We start from the raw sequence: 20,289 nt of genomic DNA, 5'->3' as shown, positions 1-20,289 counted from the left end.
GTTTTACTTACAATATGAGCATATAAGCTGCCTGGGAAAAGCAACATTATTATTTGGGTGGAAAACCTCTATCATCACACATGAAAATCATTCTCCATTCTAAAGTCCTATTTAGTACTACAATTTTTACCATTAAGTGTGCCAAAAGGAAAAATTTATAAAACTGGGTATACATGCCAAAGAATCCGAATAATTAAGGCAGTGATTTTTACCGTTTGTTAGATCAAGGATACTCTTAAGAATCCAATTAAAGATAGGTGGTCTTACTGGGTAAAAATGCATCAACATACATACAATCGAACCTTTAATGCACATTTCCGGGAGTGGAATAATGCTAAGCCCAACCTGAAATACCATGTTAGCCACTCCTGAGTTAGAGTAGGAACGGACACATAAGTACCTATAATACATCTAGCTTGTGCTAAATTAGAGTTCCTGTTCAAACAATTACTTGGTAAATAACTTTTATCCACTCTTGTAGATTAAACTGGACCTAAGTACTTACACTGTGAAGGTTATTTTTCAAGGCAACATTGAGACACAACAACATTAGAGATGGATGAGGCAATCAAGGCCCCCAAACACTGAGGCAGTCCCCCAAACAGGCTAATTAACTGGCGGAGCTGAGACTAGACCCAGGTCTCCTGACTCCCAGCCTGCCGCTGTCCTCACCACTCCAGCACGCGTCCTCTGTGCACAGCTCTGCACAGCACGAGCCACAGAATACCTGGTGAACTCACTGCTGATGCTATTCGCCAGGTCCCATGCAGAGCACGATAGACAATCAATCTGTTAAGGTTCTTTGGCTGAAAGCAACAGAAACTAACTCTGGAGGAAGGAGATGCGGGGGATGGAGTTGGAAGAGAGGAGGGGAGCGGGCAGAAGAGAGAAGAGAGCTGTAGGCGGATCACAAAGCAAAGGGAAGCCCTCCACGAGAAGAGAACAGGAGCCGGGGTAGCTGCATGGATCTGGCAGCAGAAGCTCACTCCTGGCTTCACCAGGTTCTCTCGCTTGATTAAATCAACTCCAACTTCCAACCTGCTCAAACTTCACGCCCTGGAGAAGGTCCAGCTGGTCCACCTTAGATCACCGGCCCGTCCCTCAGCTGGGAGAAGCCAGGGCACCTTGTTCGACGGTCTTTCCAAAACTGCACACAATGAAATAATTCTCCCAAACGAAAGGGGGCTGCTTGCCTGTTGCACCTCAAAAGCCAGGCTCACTGCCACAGTTTAATTAATGTCGCCACCGTAAAAAACTTTGTGAAAAAACATGAGGAAATACAAAGTTGTGCTGCACTAGGAACTAGTATTATCTATCAGGAATATAGCCATAATATCTGTCATTTGCGTGCGCTTTAGAACTATCTAAGACAGATCTACCACTAAAATTAAAAAAAATTTACACTGGTTTTACATGGCTTAGAGAGCCAAGACTTCTACGGGAGCTTTTCCTGGACTGTACTATAAGCATGTGGTTGCTCGTGCAAGTGTACTGGTGGGTGTATGAGGTCTAGGGCAGCCTCTGGCAGAAGACGCCGGGCTCCAGCTGCCATCTGAGGAGTCAGAATTGCTACTGTGCACGTGTGCAGCTGCCCAGCAATAAAGGTCTTATGATAAGAACGCAGAGCACCTGCTCAAAGCCAAACCACCACTGGACACAGTCTGTAAAGTACACTTGCTGGAACATAACACCTAACAGTGCTTCCAGAGGTGCTCCCCTTCCCCTCCTCCACCAACTGAGGACACTCTGCTCCTGCTGCTTGGGGAAAGCCAGCCTGATGTCAGGAAGATCATCAGAGGATTCCTCGGCATAAGTGGAATCCTGATTCTCTTTGATGTTCTTGAATCCTTTGATGTCAAACATTTATTTCAGAGATCTCTGGAACTCTGTTAATATCCAATGAGACTTGGCTCAGAGAGCATGATTCCAAAGTGACCTCAGGATGTGTCTATTTAGATGGATGAGATTAGATGGCAAGACTAAGGAGAGAAGATTCTGAGGTAGCCAAGATGGGGGCAGTGTGTCCACCCTGGGGGAAGCTTATAGGCCCGTGTCCGAAGAATGGGACAAACACAGACATGAAATACATAACGAAGAGTGAAATGCAATAAAAGAGGAAGTCATCATATTCAAAACACAGTCTCTGACCTAACCAAGGAGCAGACATTCACCAACATGCCGCCTGAATTGATGCAAAGAAGTGTGCAGACTGGGCACCAGGCTGTGACAGCTTAGATGACGGGGTCACGACCCCACCCAACAGGCAGCACAGTGAGGAACAAGTGATGGAAAGGAAGCCTGCTTGGGGAACTGCGCTTTAGAAAACCATTCTACAAGATGTGCTCAAGACCACGTTTAAACATGCTTGTGGGCTATGTTTCAACCCACCAAGGGCAGATTTTGGGAAAGAAATATAATGACAAACCTCATGCTTGCGTTCTCTGAGATATACTAACTTGAGCTGTTAGAAGTGTGACGTTCTAAATCACGAACGTGAGCGGTGCCTATGTGACTGGGAGAAAAGGAAACATCTCCCAGTAATCAAGGTGCTCTTCCAGGGTCCCACGTGCCAACCACAACATGAACGATGACACAGCCATCCGCTCCACCTCGTGTAAGGAACCATACAAGGTGTATATACAGGCAGCACAGTGAGGGCCTCTGCAGGCACACCGAGGGGACAGACGTGGAGCACTGACCCACCTCTAAGACTCCAGGGTGTCACCACACAGGCTGCTGTCATCAAATACTCAGAAGCCCCGTGCAGCTCTGCATAACAGATCACATTCTTAAAATAAGGCTAATCTGCACTAAGCATAAGCTCCTCACTGTATTTAATGGCTACCTTCCTCTCACAATCACCTTCATGTGCTATGCAGACGGCCAGAATGGATTACTAAAGACTAAACTATAAACTAGGAGGGAGCGATGGCCCTTAAAGCTTGCAACTGCGATCCTGCAGCTGAACACAAGGATGACAGCAGCAGGCTCAACCCAAGGAAAGCTGATTAAAAAGGATACAAGGCAGTTTCATAATGATTCACCCTGATAGAAACTGCCCCACTGTGCAAATCAGCAAAGGACGAAATGTTTCTGTTTCCTGGGTCCAAGAGAACAAAAGTAGACTGTTCTGCATGCCACTATACAGAGGCCACCAAAGCTAAGCTCACCCTCTTTTCCACATCACGTAAGTTTGAAAGGATTTGGCTAAGAGGACAAATTACTAGCTCTGACTATGAAGATGAGATATTTCTACTTCTGACAAATGTGGTTGCTACAACATTCTCTTGCAGAAGAGGCAATAAGTTAGCACAGCAATTATTTCATACTCACACCATAACATAGGAAATGAAATAGCCACCCAAGTCCAGAAAGCACGGAGAATGCCAGGTAGGATAAACCCAAGGAGAAACACGCTGAGACACACAGTGATCAAACTGACAAAAATTTAAAAAAAAGAAAAATTACTGAAAGCAACAAGGGAAAAATGACAAATAACATACAAGGAACTTCCATAAGGTTAACAGCTGATTTCTCAGCAGAAACTCTACAAACCAGAAGGGAGTGGCACGATATATTTAAAGTGATGAAAGGGAAGAATCTACAACCAAGATTACTCTATCCAGCAAAGATCTCATTCAGATTTGATGGAGAAATCAAAAGCTTTATAGACAAGCAAAAGCTATGAGAATTCAGCACCACCAAACCAGCCCTACAACAAATCTAAAGGAATTTCTCTAAGTGGGAAACATAAGAGAAGAAAAGGACCCACAAAAACAAACCCATGGGCTTCCCTGGTGGCGCACTGGTTAAGAGTCCGCCTGCCAATGCAGGGGACACGGGTTCGTGCCCCGGTCCGGGGAAGATCCCACATGCCACGGAGCGGCTGGGCCCGTGAGCCATGGCCGCTGAGCCTGCGCGTCCGGAGCCTGTGCTCCGCCACGGGAGAGGCCACACAGTGAGAGGCCCGTGTACCGCAAAAAAAAAACAAAACATAACAATTATGAAAATGGTAATAGGAACATACATATCAATAAGTACCTTAAACGTAAATGGATTAAATGCTCCAACCAAAAGACAAGGCTCGCTGAATGGATACAAAAACAAGACCCATCTACATGCCGTCAACAAGAGACCCACTTCAGACCTAGGGACACATACAGACTGAAAGTGAGGGGATGGAAAAAGATATTCCATGCAAATGGAAATCAAAAGAAAGCTGGAGTAGCGATTCTCACATCAGACAAAACAGACTTTAAAATAAAGAATGTTAAAAGAGACAAGGAAGGACACTACATAGTGATCAAGGGATCAATCCAAGTAGATATAACACTTAGAAATATATACACACCCAACACAGGAGCACCTCAATAAATAAGGCAACTGCTAACAACTATAAAAGAGGAACTCAACAGTAACACAATAGTAGTGGGGGACTTTAACACCTCACTCACACCAATGGACAGATCATCCAGACAGAAAATTAATAAGGAAACACAGCTTTAAATGACACAATAGACCAGATAGGTTTTATTGATACTTATAGGACATTCCATCCAAAAACAGCAGATTACATTTTCTTCTCAAGTGCACATGGAACATTCTCCAGGATAGATCACATCTTTGGTCACAAATCAAGCCTCAGTAAATTTAAGAAAACTGAAATCATATCAAGTATCTTTTCTGAACACAATACTATGAGATTAGAAATCAATTACAGGGAAAAAAACGTAAAAAACACAAACACATGGAGGCTAAACAATACGTTACTAAATAACCAAGAGATCACTGAAGAAATCAAAGAGGAAACCAAAAAATAACTAGAGACAAATGACAACGAAAACACGACAATTCAAAACCTATGGGATACAGCAAAAGCAGTTCTAAGAGGGAAGTTTATAGCAATACAAGCCTGCCTCAAGAAACAAAAAAAATCTCAATCTATAACCTTACACCTAAAGGAACTAGAGAAAGAAGAATAAACAAAACCCAAAGTTAGCAGAAGGAAAGAAAGCATAAAGATCAGAGCAGAAATAAATGAAAAAGAAATGAAGGAAACAATAGCAAAGATCAATAAAACTAAAAGCTGGTTCTTTGAGAAGATAAACAAAATTGATAAACCATTAGCCAGACTCATCAAGAAAAAGAGGGAGAGGACTCAAGTCAATAAAATTAGAAATGAAAAAGGAGAACTTACAACAGACACCACAGAAATACAAAGCATCCTAAGAGACTACTACAAGCAACTCTATGCTAATAAAATGGACAACCTGGAAGAAATGGACAAATTCTTAGAAAAGCACAACCTTCTGAGACTGAACCAGGGAGAAATAGAAAATATGAACAGACCAATCACAAGCACTGAAATTGAGACTGTGATTAAAAATCTTCCAACAGGGCTTCCCTGGTGGCGCAGGGGTTGGGATTCCGCCTGCCGATGCAGAGCACATGGGTTCGTTCCCCGTTCCGGGAGGATCTCACATGCCGTGGAGTGGCTGGGCCTGTGAGCCGTAGTCGCTGAGCCTGTGCGTCCGGAGCCTGTGCTCCGCAACGGGAGAGGCCACAACAGAGAGAGGCCAATGTACCCAAAAAAAAAAAAAAATCCAACAAACAAAAGTCCAGGACCAGATGGTTTCACAGGTGAATTCTAGCAAATATTTAGAGAAGATCTAACACCCATCCTTCTCAAACTCTTCCAGAAAATTGCAGAGGAAGGAACACTCCCAAACTCATTCTACGAGGCCACCATCACCGTGATACAAAAACCAGACAAAGACTACAAAAAAGGAATATTTCACACCAATATCACTGGTGATTACAGATGCAAAAATGCTCAACAAAATACTAGCAAACAGAATCCAACAACATATTAAAAGGATCATACACCATGATCAAGCGGGATTTATCCCAGGGATGCAAGGATTCTTCAATATACACAAATCAATCAATGTGATACACCATATTAACAAATTGAAGAATAAAAACTATATGATCATCTAAATAGATGCAGAAAAAGCTTTTGACAAAATTCAACACCCATTTATGATAAAAAATCTCCAGAAAGTGGGCAAAGAGGGAACCTATCTCAACATAATGAAGGCCATATATGACAAACCCACAGCCAACATCATTCTCAGTGATGAAAAACTGAAAGCATTTCCTCTAAGATCAGGAACAAGACAAGGATGTCCACTCTCGCCACTATGATTCAACATAGTTTTGGAAGTGCTAGCCATGGCAATCAGAGAAGAAAAAGAAATAAAATAAAATAGAAGAAATACAAATTGGAAAAGAAGAAGTAAAACTGTCACTGTTGGCAGATGACATGATACTATACATAGAGAATCCTAAAGATGCCACCAGAAAACTACTAGAGCTCATCAATGAATTTGGTAAAGTTGCAGGATATAAAATTAATGCACAGAAATCTCTTGCATTCTTACACACTAATGATGAAAAATCTGAAAGAGAAATTAAGGAAACACTCCCATTTACCACTGCAAGAAAAAGAATAAAATACCTAGGAATAAACCTACCTAGGGAGACAAAAGACCTGTATGCAGAAAACTATAAGACACTGATGAAAGAAATGAAAGATGATACAAACAGATGGAGAGTTATACCATGTTCTTAGATTGGAAGAATCAATATTGTGAAAATGACTATACTACCCAAAGCAATCTACAGGTTCAGTGCAATCCCTCCCTATCAAATTATCAATAGCAGTTTTTACAGAATTAGAACCAAAAATCTTAAAATTTGTATGGAGACACAAAAGACCCCGAATAGCCAAAGCAGTCTTGAGGGGAAATAAACAGAGCCGGAAGAATCAGACTCCCTGACTTCAGACTATACTACAAAGCTACAGTAATCAAGACAATATGGTACTGGCACAAAAAGAGAAATATACATCAATGGAACAGGATAGAAAGTCCAGAAATAAACCCACACACCTATGGTCAACTAGTCTATGACAAAGGAGGCAAGTATATACAAAGGAGAAAAGACAGCCTCCTCAATAAGTGGACAGCTACATGTAAAAGAATGAAATTAGAACACTCCCTAATACCATGCATAAAAATAAACCCAAGATGGATTAGAGATCTAAATGTTAGGCCGGACAGTATAAAACTCTCAGAGGAAAACATAGGAAGAACACGCTTTGACATAAATCACAGCAAGATCTTTTTTGATCCACCTCGTAGAGTAATGGAAATAAAAACAAAAATAAAAAAATGGGACCTAATGAAACTTAAAAGCTTTTGCAAAGCAAAGTAGAAACAAGACAAAAAGACAACCCTCAGAATGGGAGAAAATATTTGCAAACAAATCAACAGACAAAGGATTAATCTCCAAAATATATAAACAGCTCATGAAGTTCAATATTAAAAAAAAACAAACAACCCAATCCACAAATGGGCAGAAGACCTAAATAGACATTTCTCCAAGGAAGACATACAGATGGCCAAGAAGCAAATGAAAAGCTGCACAACATCACTAATTATTAGAGAAATGTAAATCAAAACCACAATGAGGTATCACCTCACACCAGTTAGAACGGGCATCATCAGAAAATCTATAAACAATAAATGATGGAGAGGGTTGGAGAACTTGCACTGTTGGTGGGAATGTAAACTGATACAGCCACTATGGAGAACAGTATGAAGGTTCCTTAAAAAACTAAAAATAGAATTACCATATGATCCAGCAATCCCACTACTGGGCATATACCCAGAGAAAACCATAATTCAAAAAGACACATGCACACCAATGTTCATTGCAGCACTATTTACAATGGCCAGGTCATGGAAGCAACCTAAATGCCCATCGACAGACAAATGGATAAAGAAGATGTGGTACATATATACAATGGAATATTCCTCAGCCATAAAAAAGGAACGAAACTGGGTCATTTGTACAGACGTGGATGCACCTAGAGACTGTCATACAGAGTGAAGTAAGTCAGAAACAGAAAAACAAATACGGTATATTAACGCATATACGGGGAACCTAGAAAAATGGTACAGAGGAACTGGTCTGCAGGGCAGAAATAGAGACACAGATGTAGAGAACAAATGTATGGACACCAAGGGGGGGAAAGTGGCGGGGGTGGTGTTGGGATGAATTGGGAGATTGCGATTGACATATATACACTAATATGTATAAAATGGATAACTAGTAAGAACCTGCTATATAAAAAAGTTAAAAAAATGAAATTCAAAAAAAAAAAAAAGGGGAAAGTAAAAGCACTAGAATTAAAACATGATTTAAACAGCATAACAATCTGAAGCCAGGGAAGACTGGGACCAGTAGGCCAGAAGATAAGTACCAGATAATAGTAATTATGATTTGGGAGGAAGATGAGATACCCTGTGACAGTTATTGTCTCGTAGTCAAGACTTGTTCATGATGTGGCAAACAAGACGAGAGTTGTCCACTGATGGACTCCAGAAACTACAGAGAAAAACGGTAACTAGCAGAGGGTGGAGAAATTAAAATTGCTGGGAGGAGAAAACAAAAGGGAACTATCAAAAAACCCTTAGACTTATTCTGATTTCTGGAGTTCTGTCCCTTTCACTCATGCTTCATAGCTAAATCGTTCTTTTTCTTTAGGAATATGGTACGAGAATCTCCCTGTATATGACATCAACGGGTGGATTCAGAAGAAACACAATCATGTTAAAAGATAACACAAAAGACATCTGATAAAACGCCAAAACACAAGTCTGATAAAAACTGTAAAACCCAGACGTAAAATTATATTCCTTACTATTTTACCATACATAACAGAGAAATGACTAAAGTATTTCCATTAAAGACAGGAACAAAAGTATTATCCCTATTACTACTTAACTCTGTCCTAGAAGTTCTGGCCGATGCGGAAAGAATAAAGTGGTAATAAAAGGCAAATCTCAAAGAAAGCAGGGGAGTTAGGCGTACTGCCTATGAATACTAAGACTTTGATACCTGACAGGCACAGGTTCCTATCCCAATTCCATACTTCCTGAAAATGTGACCTCATCTAATTGTTTTATCTTTCTTTATCTGCTTTGTAAAGTCGTAAAGAGTAAGCAAAGCGACCCATGGGCAGTGGTTATAATTTGCCTTGCATACAATAAACAATTATGAACTGTAGCAATTACTGTTATGATGTATATCATGACTGCCTGTCAGTGATATTGTTGCATGCTGAAACCCCTCAACAGGCACACTCACTGCATAAGAGATAAGCAAAATCCAACAATTTCTCCAAATATCAGCACTATTCTGTTAGAAAAAACCAAACGTTTAAAAGCAGAAATGGAATTATAAACCATCAAGAAATGAGCTTTATAAGAAATATAACAAGTATGAGTTAAAAATGATCAAAATTATGTAACAGATATAAAAGCTACAAGTAAATGTAGATATTTAACATGCTTCTGGATAAAGACTATTATAAACACGTCAGTTCTTCTTAAGTTAATTTGTAGGTTTAAGGTAGTATGATCAAAATCCCAACAGGATTTAAGAAAAGAAAAAATAAAAAATATTACTCTAAACTGTACCTCTTAGAGAAAAAGAGAGCAAGTAAGTAAGGAAAACAAATGAAAAAGAAGAGTGAAGGGGAAATGAGGGAAGAACCTTTCCAAGAATTAAACATATTCTAAACCCATAATTACAAGCACAACGGGGCCCTGGGGAACAGACATGGACTCATCCTCCAGGACACACGGGCGTCTAGTCTCTCACAGGCAGCATTGCAGATCAGGGGCAGAAGAAACGTTGCAGGCACTAAGTGATGCTGGGACTTTGATTAGCTACTTGGCAATAAAAAAGACTAAATAAAACACATTGGGTTCTCACCTCAAATCAAACCCCAAAATAACTTCCATATGGATCGTCCTTAAATGATGACAGAGACAGAGAGATGTAGGGGAAATGAACGAGAGGGAGAAAATAGGACCACAGAACCATAAGGCTGGCGCAGCACCCAGTGAAAGCGGGCAGGCAGGAGCCCGGCAGGACGACAGGGGCAAGGCTCACATTCTCCTCCCACAGCTTCTTCTCTCTCTCGTACGCCTCCTTCCTCCTACGTTCTAGCTGCTCCTTCAGCACAGCCGCGCGGGCGCTCACCTGGGCCTGGAAATGAAGACAATCAGCACAGCTAGTGCCAGAAAGAAAGGCGCAGGTTTGCCTGTTTGTTTGTCCAGGTCTATAAAAATATTTCCTTATTGGCCAAAAAAGAAGTGGGTGTGTGTGGTTCCAGAACACAAACCTAAGCTGCATGCCCAGCACCTAAACGGGCTGCCAACACACAGCAGCTGCTCAATAAGTACTTCTGGAATGAAAATAAATGCAGGTACAGTCAAATGGAAATTTTAAAAATTTACAACTATGACTATTATGCACAAACTTGTCTTCACAGAAACAGAGATTATGTTTTTCACTTTTAGGGTTACCATTTTCTCTTCTTAAGGTTACTTGTGTGATAGTTTCATGTATTTATGCTGCTTCATCAAATTGCTCTCCATAAATATGACATGAAGAGAGCAAAATGCTATTTTTCAGAAATGGAAAAGTGAGGGATAAAAGGGAAAGAAAAGTTAAGGCAAGAGAATAAGTTGGTTTACTACGAAAGACTTAAGAACACAACTTTCTATCTCGGGTTTCCATTTCCTCTAGGAAAACCTGTATCACTTCCAGTACATACCTTCAGCACTTCCACTTTCTTACGCCTCACGTCAGACTCCTCACTTCCTTCCTGTCCTTTGGAGCTGTCAGCTTCTTTCTACAAAAAAAGTAGTGAGCAGACCACTTAGGACAGAACCGCAAACTCACTGTAGACTTCACATGAATAAACTAACATCTAAAAATGAAAAATGGCAAGTCGTTCATGGCTGCAACTGAACGCTCCACAACCGTCAACTCCTATGGACACTGAGAAAAAAGACAGAACAGAAAGATATAAAACGTACCATTTTATATGTCCATGGGTACCACTCACACTTTCCTCTCAGAATCCCCCCGGAACAAAAGGTCTTATCAATTTTAAGTCATATAAATAAGATATACTGCAACACTATGTATAGTTTTCTGGTCTTTGACCTTCACTGTCTTCATCAGACTTTATTTTGTGTTAGTGGCACATAATCTCAGTGTATTATAATGTCATTCAATTACTTTTTGAAAAAGATTTTCAACCTGCCTTTTCACCACGAAGCTTCGCTCTAATCTGTTGGCGCTCATTGAAATTCTGCAGTCTTATTTGTCTCAGCCTTGCCAGATAAACCTACGAAGAGAAAAAAAACGCAACATTTTAATTAAAAAAAAAAAAACACTACCGTTTTCATTGCTAAAATGTTTTTTATTTAAAGAAAAGTGTTAATGTGAATATAAGAAATAAAAGTTTTGAAATCTGGTTAATGGCAATGTAATATTAGCTTTCAAGTGTTTAATCTAGATCAATTTGTTTCTGAAAAGAAAAACAACACAATAACAAATTTTTAATTTTATCAAAAGAAAAGAAATTGAACTCAGAATTCTGAATAACAGTTATGGGGCAAAATTATGACTCAGTATGTCAGTCAAAATATATTAACAGGTCCCTACAGACCTAAAGATCGTCCAGTCATTGTTAGGAATTTAAACCATGCAGGAAAGGAAGGCAATCAACTCAAAGTGACGGCGTGAGGCAGCGAGCATGCAGGAGGCGTACCTCTTCCTCTTTGCTTCTCGGCTTCCCTCCTCGTGAAGAGCTGCGCCTGCCTTCGCACAGAGCTGCCAGGTTGTGCAGGGTGCCCTGTGCATCATTTAATGTACTAAGGTTAAAGAACGACTAAGGCTACAGCAGCATCTTACCTAGGGACCGCCCGGCGCCACTACTTCTGGTGGCAAATACTGATCAAGTCTAAACGATTAGCTGATAAACTGATTAAAGACGCTGGCATTCTCCTTTGGCGATTTAACCAACACATTCAGTGAGAACAGAAGGAAGCAATTAAACCCCAAATGTAATTATTCAAATAGAGACCAGCTACCTTTTTATTAGCCATTTAAGTCAACATGTTTTTTAAAACTGCTTTGGAGGTTAGCTAAACCCCAAATCAAAATCTTCCTCTACAAAGGCCCATCATTGCTACATGTTCGCTTACACAGTAAACACACACGTGCACACACACACACGCACACGACAGGGAATAACATGAGCGCCAACTCCCTGCACCCGGGCACGCCCTGGTCCTGGACGGCAAATGACCCGCCCAACCACACGCCGACTGACATGGTTTATCATAAGCATGGAATGATCTTCTCATTAGAAATTACTCATAATTACCCACTTTCTCTTCCTGCGGCACCAGCTGTGGATCAAGAGCCTCCCAACTGAAAAATCCTCGTCCCACTTCCCCTTCTCACGTCTTTCTGTCGGACTGCCGAATGCGTACTTTTTATATTTCCCTGCTTTTACCTGCTTCCCATTTATTTTTAAATCTTCTACACTCTGTGTTCTGATCCCACTGTGACTCTGAAAATCTTGCAAGGCTACCAATGCCCTCCAAGTTCGTAATTCAAATGGACTCTTTTGAGCAAATTTTGCAATGAACATTTCCATTGGAAATTAGTTTTCATTGAATCCATTTAGCTTATGTCAGTATTTTTTTCTCTCATAAAAATCATATATGTTCACTGTTGAAAACGTATGAAACAAAGAAAATACAAATCATTCGTAATTCTACCATCTGAGAAACTTACAGTTTCAGTGTTCTCCTCCAGACTTCCTTCTATGCCTATGTAGGAATTTAACCATTTTAGTTTGAAATATTATAGATAACAACAGAAAGGTGAGAAGTAATGTACAGGGAGGTCCCATGTATCCTTCACCCACCCTCTCCCAACTGTATCGTCCTGCATAACTGTGGTACCTATACACACTGGGAAGCTGGCACTGCACGAACCAGACATTTCACCAGTTACAAGTGCTCACGTTTCTGTATCTCCATCAGTACAATTTTATCACACGCATAGCCTTATGTGACCACCATCAAATCAAGATACATAACTGTACCATTACTATGTCACTTGATAGCCACATTCACTGCTCCCATCTCTGCCCGTCAACTACCAATCTGTTCCCCACGCCTACAATTATATTTCACAAGTTCTATATATATGTATGGAATCACGCAGTATGCATCCTTCTGAGGTTGACTGTTTTCACTTGGTATTACTTCCCTGGAGTCCATCCAAGACACTGGACGCATGACTGAATGGCCTGTTCCATCTCAGTGCTGAGCAGCAGACTATAGTATGGAAGTACCATAATTTGTTCATTCATTCACCCTATGAAGGACACTGGGGTTTCACAGTTTTGGCTATTAAGAACAAAGTTGCTGGGCTTCCCTGGTGGCGCAGTGGTTGAGAGTCCGCCTGCCGATGCAGGGAACGCGGGTTCGTGCCCCGGTCCGGGAGGATCCCACATGCCGCAGAGCGGCTGGGCCCGTAAGCCATGGCCGCTGAGCCTGCGCGTCCGGAGCCTGTGCTCTGCAACGGGAGAGGCCACAGCGGTGAGAGGCCCGCGTACCACAAAACAAAACAAAACAAAAAAACCCACAAGAACAAAGTTGCTAAGAACATGCATGTAATAAGTTTCTTAGTGAAAATAAGTTTTCTCTTCTCTGGGACAAATGCCCAAGAGCGCAGCATTACCTGCTCTTGGTGTGACACATCCATTTGTAGTTTTAAAAGGGACTGCCAAACAGTTTTGCAAAGTGGCTGTATCATTTAACATCCCCACTGGCAATGTTACGGTCACCCACTTTTTCCACATCCTCGCCAGCATTTGGTTTTATCACAATTTTTATTTGAGCCATTCTGATGGATGGGTAGTGATATACTACTGTGGTTTTAATTTGCATTCCCCAGATGGCTAATGATGTTGAACATCTTTTCATGTGTTTATCTGCCATCTGTGTCTGCCATTCGTCCTCTTCAATGAAATGTTTGGATTGTCTTTTGCCCATTTTCTAACTGGACTCTTCATATTTTTAATGTTGAGTTTTGGTGTGTTTTTATATGTTCTAGATACAAGTCGTTTGTTAAACATGGGGTTTACAAATATTTTCCCCCAATCTGTAACTTGTATATTCTTCCTCTTAACAGAGACTTTTGCAGAGCAAAAGTTTTAAATTCTCATGAAGTCCAATTTATCAAGTTTTTCTTTTATGGATTGTGCTTTTGGTGTTAAGTCTAAGCACTCTTCGTCTAGTCCTAGGTCTTGAAATTTTCTTCTTTTTCTCTAAGTTTTACAATTTTATGTTTTACATTAGAGTGCATGATCTGTATTGAGTTACTTATATTACGTGTGAGGTTTAGGTCAAGGTTCATATTTTTGCCTACAGGTGGATGTCCAATTTCTCCAGCACTAATGCTGAAAAGGCAATCCCTCCCCCACTGAACTGCTTTTGCTTCTTTGTCAAGAATTAGCAGGGCATATTGGTGTGAATTTACTTCTGGGTTCCTCACACTGTTCCACTGACCTATGTGCCTGTCCTTCCACTAGCACTATGCTGCTTCGACCACTGCAGCTACAAGCAAGCTGTGACACCAGGAAGAGTCATTCTTCCCACTTCAGTCTTCTTCAGAATTGTTTGGCTATTTTAAGGCCTTTCTCTGTCTATATAAATTTTAAAAATAAGCTTGTCTATAAAAAAATGTTTCTGAGGGTTTACTAAGAATTACAATTATTAGTAAAACAATTTAAGAATACTTGCCATTTTCATTACCTTGAGTCTTCCAATTAATGAACATGGTATGATTCTCCAAATATTTAAGTCTTCAATTTCATCAAGATTTTGTCATTTTAATTGCACAAATCCTGCATGTTTTATTATACTTTTGTTCATTTTTTTTGGAGCAATTGTAAATGGTATTGCGTTTTTTTAAATATGTTTCCACTTGTTCATTGTCAATGTATAGAAATCAGTTGATTTTTGTGAAGTGACCTTATACTTTTATAACAATAATAAATTCATTTTTTAGTTCTAGGAGTGTTTTGGTTGAGTCCTTCAGATATTCTATGCAGATAATCATGTCAACTGGAAATAGCAATAGTTTCATTCCTTCTTTTCAAATTTGTATGTCTTTTCTTTCTTTTTCTTTCCTTACTGCAGTAACCAAAACTGCCAGCAGTATGTTGATTAACAGTGGTGAGAGCTAACTTCCTTGTCCTTTTCCAGACTGTAGAGGGAGAGCATTCAGTCCTCTACCTGTAAGTATTAAGTTAGGTGTAAGTTTGTTTATAGATGACTATAATGAGGTGGAGGACATTCCCCTTGCTTTCTACTTACTGATAGTTTTTATTTATTATGATGTTGAATTCTGTCAAAACATTTTCTGCATCCATTGTTATGATCACATGATTTTTCTTCTTTAGCCTGTTGATATGGTGGATCTCACTGAATTTTTTTTTTTTTTTTTTTTTTTTGTGGTACGCGGGCCTCTCACTGTTGTGGCCTCTCCCATTGTGGAGCACAGGCTCCGGATGCGCAGGCTCAGTGGCCATGGCTCACGGGCCCAGCCGCTCCGCGGCATGTGGGATCTTCCCAAACCGGGGCACGAACCCGTGGCCCCTGCATTGGCAGGCGGACTCTCAACCACTGCACCACCAGGGAAGCCCCTCATTGATTTTCTAATACTGAAACAGACTTGGGTTTCCAGACTAAATCCCACTTGGTTGTGGTTGGATTCAATTTGCTAAAATTTGTTGAGAATTTTTGCATTTAAGTCAATGAGATATTAGTCTGTGGTTTTCTTTTTTGTGCTGTATTTGTACAGTTTTGGTATCACGGTAATACAGGCCTCAAAATGAGTTGGGAAGTGTTCCTTCTGCTCTGACAGCCTGAAAGAGACGGTATCATTTTATCAAATTGATGTTAATGCTTTCTGTGTTTGGTAAAATTCTCCAGTGAAACCACTTAGGCCTGGAGATTTATTCCTTTTCAGTTTTTAATCAAAAGTTCAATTTTAAAAATAGTTACAGGACTATAGAAGATATCTATTTCAATTTGGCTAAGTTCTGGTAGTTCGTGGTTTTCAAATAGTTGGTGTATTTCTTCTAGGCTGTTTAACTTATGAGTGTAAAGTTGTCATCTTTTTACTCACTATAAGATCTGTAGTGATATCCTGTTTCATTCCTGATATTGGTGATTTGTGTCATCTCTTTCTTTTTATCAATCTTGCTAGAGATTTATCAATTTCATTCATTTTTTTTCTAAGAACCAATTTTTTGTTTCATTACATTTCTCAGAAGCGTTCCTGTTTTCAATTTCACTGACTTCTACTCTTAATGATTTCCCTCATCCTGCTTGCTTTGGGTCTATCTTGCTCTTCTTTTTCTAGCATCTTCAGATAGGAACTTAGACTACGGATTTGAGACTTTTCTTTTCTAATGTAAGCCTTTAGTGCTATAAATTTCCCTCACAGCAGTGCTTTAGCTGCATCTCACTTATTTTGATATGTGATGTGTGTATTTTCATTCATTCTTTGTATTTTTAACTTTCCTTTTAGATTTCCTCTTTGTCTCTGTATTATTTAGAAGTATTTTTAACTTTCAAGTGTTTGTAGATTTTCTTGTCATCTATTATTGATTTCTAGTTTGACTCCATTATGTTCAAAGAATATATGTCATATAACTTTAATTCTTCTAAATTAGTTACGATTTGTTTTATGATCCAGCATATGGTCTATCTTGGTGAATGGTCCGTGGGCACTTGAAAAAATAATGTATTCTGCTATTGTTGGATAGGATGTAAATTAGATCTTGGTGGCCTGTGGTGGTGTTTAGCTATTCTATACCCTTGCTCATCTCTGACTAGCAGTTCTATCAATCACTGTGTTCAAGTCCCCAACTATACTTGTGGATTTGTTTATTTCTCCTTTCAGCTCTATTAGTTTTATATATTTTGAAGTTTGGTTGTTTGGTATACACCCATTAAGGATTGCGATAACTTCTTATTGGACTGATTCTTTTGTTATTATGTAATGTCTCTCTTTCTCCCTAGTAATTCTGTTTGCTACGTTAACAATAAATTCTTTTAGCTTATTTCGTTTGAGAATGTCTTTATTTCCCCTTCATTCCTGAAGGATGGTTTCATCAAATATAGGATTCAGGGTTGACAGTTCTTTTCTTTCAGCACTTGAAAATTTTTATGCCACTTCTTTCTGGCCTCCACGGTTTCAGATGAGAAATTTGGTGTTGTTCCAATTGGTAGTCCTTCATATCTAATGTGTCATTTCTCTCTGGCTATTTTAAGATTTGTTTTCTTTGTCTTTTACTTTCAGAAGTTTAATATTCCTAAGTGAAGATTTCTTTAAGTGTATCCTATTTCAGGGTTTGCTCAGCTTCTTGAAGCTTTAAATTTGTCTTTCACCAAATGTGGAAAGTTTTCAGCTATTATTTCTTCAAATACTTTTTACACTCCCATGCTCTTTCTATTATCCTTTGGGCTCCAATGATACAAATGTTAAATCTTTTATTATTGTCCCACAAATCCTTAAGACTCTGATAACTTTTTTCAGTCTTTTTTCTGTTAATCAGATTGAGTAAATTCAACTGATCTGCCTTCAAGTTCAGTGATTATATCTCCATCAGCTCCACTCTACTACTGATTCTACCCAGTGAATTTTAAATTTTGGTTATTATATTTTTCAATTATATAACTGCCAATTGGTTCTTTTTATAACTACTAATCCTTCACTGAGATTTTCTCCTTTTTTCATTCCAAAGAATTCCTAATTGCTTGTTGAAGTATTTGTTTAAAGCAGCTTGAAAATCTTTGTCAGATAGTTCCAGTATTCCACTGGCCCTAGGTCAGCTCAATGTCATGTTGTGGTTTTCCTGGTTCCTGGTATGACAAGTGATTTTTTTATTGTATCCTGAATATTTTAGGTATTATGTTAGAAGACTCTTGATCCTATTTACATGTTCTGTTTGAGCAGGCCACTTAGGTCCTGGCCTACTGTTGTGGGGCTTCACTCCAATGACAGTTTGGCCTTCTGAACTCTTGTAATGTTAATCTGGTCTGCTTTGTTGTTCTGGTGCTAATGGAGGTCCTGCTCAGTCCGTTCTGCTGTTATTCTATGAGGATGAAGTTGCTTCCCTGGGTCACCTGCTGTTACTGAAGATCTCCTGAGGGTGGGGGTGAGGGGCAGATGCCCCTGGGCCTGGTCTCCTTGTCATTAGGTGGACAGAATGGGGACACAGCTTTGTAGCAACTTCTGCTATGGATAGATGGATCACCTGCCCATGTACCAGTTGTTGAGTAGACCAGGACAGTCCAGGGCTTTGTTGCCACTGGTGGGTCAAACTGCCCTCCAAGTCACCTGCTGATGCTCCAGTTGTGGGATGGGGTAGGGACACCCTGGGGCTTCACTGCTGACCACAGTTTAAATCACTCACCAGGACCCCCCTGTGGCACATATTGGGGTTCTTTCCTAGTACGTTGGCAACTGAGAGGATTTTCTGGGTTTTTTTTTGTTTGTTTGGTTTCTTTGTATTTTTGTCTATGTCAATGGTGGATCTGGATTTCAGGCATGTCCAACACCCAGTCCATGATATACAGGAGATGTTACTTCCAGAGTATTTAACTGTATTTAGGCGGGAAGAGCAGGGAAAACTGAGTCTATGCCATCTTGTCCTGGTACAATGCAGAAGTCATTTTTTAGCAGCTAGGGTTTCTGCACTGCAATACGCTCTACAATAAGACCAGTACAGTTGACCCTTAAATAATACGGATTTGAACTGTGAGACCCACTTATACTCAGATGTTTTTCAATAGTAAACATACTACAATCCTACACAATCTGCGGTTGTTGAATCCATGGATGCAGAGCTGCAGACATGACTTGGAGGAACCATGTATATGGAGGGTAGGTGGAGGGTAGGCTTAAGTTATATACAGATTTTCAACAGCAAGGCGGGTTGATGCCCTCATCCCCGCACTGTTCAAGATTCAACTGTATATTAAGGTTCCACAGAGTTACCTGGGATTGCTGTAAAGACTAATAGAGAGCTTTCTGGGTTGAACTGTATTCCCCCAGAATTCATATGCTTAAGTTCTAACCTCTAGTACCTCAGAATGTGACCTTAGTTGGAGACAAGATCTTTATCAAGTTAAAAGAGATCATGAGGGCGGGCTCCAATCCAGTAAAACTGGTGTCCTTAGAAAAAAGGGGAAATTTGGAGACACACGCCTGTACAGGTAAAACACCATGTAAAATGAAGGGAGAGGCTGGGGTGATGACTCTACATGTCAAGGAATGCTAAAGATAGCCAGGCAACCACCAGAGGACAGGGAGCGGATTCTTCTCACAGCCCTCAGAAGGAACAAACCCTGCTGACATGCTGATCTCTGACTTCTACCCTCCAGACTGTGAGGTAATAAATTTCTGTTGTGTAAGACATTCAGATTGTGGAATTTTGTTACAGCAGCTCTAGTAGACTAATACAGAGATAATGCACATAAATTGTTTAACATAATGTCTAGCATAGTAAGCTTTCAATAAACAGCTGTCATTTATTACTTAATTTTTGGTTTAATTGTCTATCTCCTTTACTGTTTAAGTTCTCTTGCTGGCACAGAACCTAATATATTAGTCAATAAATGTTTGTGTAATACTAAAAAAATGAGTGAAAGAATGAATTAAATATTTAACACTTCACTGCACATTTTAAAGGCATTTTTCCATTAATGTAAATAAATAAAGAATGATTTAAGATGAGGAAGACAATAACATTTCTCAAGGTAAATAATACTGCTTCATCATTTTTTATAAAATTCATAAGTGTTCTGTTAAATCATTCAACAGAAGAAAACAGATAACCAAGGAAATTCTTGTATATGTGTACCAGGAAACAGAAACTAGTTCAAAGCAAAAACTAGATTCAACCTAAATACCTACTGTCAGGTGAATTAACTGCGGTATATTCATACAACAGAATATTATACAGCTAAACCCAACTATGTAAATGAATCTTAGAAAAACGGAAACAGAAACTAGTTCAAAGCAGAAACTAGATTCAACCTAAATACCTACTGTCAGGTGAATTAACTGCAGTATATTCATACAACAGAATATTATACAGCTAAACCCAACTATGTAAATGAATCTTAGAAAAATAATGACGAATGAAAAAAGGCAAGTCCTAATCTATATACAGTATGATGTAATTTTTATCATGCTCAAAAATAGGCAAAACAGAACAAGACATCATTCAGACACATATATGTAAGAGGAAAAAGCATTTAAAAA

At 39.6% G+C, this 20,289-nt stretch overlaps 1 protein-coding gene across 4 annotated transcripts in view; it reads right to left on the bottom strand.

The window, feature by feature from the left end:
• NEK1 (NIMA related kinase 1) overlaps window positions 1–20,289 on the bottom strand; it is a 210,494-nt gene that overhangs the window by 70,692 nt on the left and 119,513 nt on the right. Inside the window, exons 18-21 of one of the 4 annotated variants that reach the window (XM_082843558.1) lie at window positions 11,699–11,782; window positions 11,185–11,272; window positions 10,694–10,767; window positions 10,027–10,122 (exon numbers count right to left, since the gene is read on the bottom strand). In XM_082843558.1, the coding sequence (XP_082699684.1) occupies window positions 10,027–10,122; window positions 10,694–10,767; window positions 11,185–11,272; window positions 11,699–11,782 (342 nt within the window). The remainder of the gene's footprint in view (window positions 1–10,026; window positions 10,123–10,693; window positions 10,768–11,184; window positions 11,273–11,698; window positions 11,783–20,289) is intronic. The other 3 variants (XM_082843560.1, XM_082843559.1, XM_082843561.1) reach the window with 3 other exon arrangements.

This window comes from Leucopleurus acutus (assembly GCF_964270905.1).
Source record: "Leucopleurus acutus genome assembly, chromosome: 7".
Classification (NCBI taxonomy): domain Eukaryota; kingdom Metazoa; phylum Chordata; class Mammalia; order Artiodactyla; family Delphinidae; genus Leucopleurus; species Leucopleurus acutus.
This window is presented reverse-complemented; position numbering and strand designations above follow the sequence as displayed.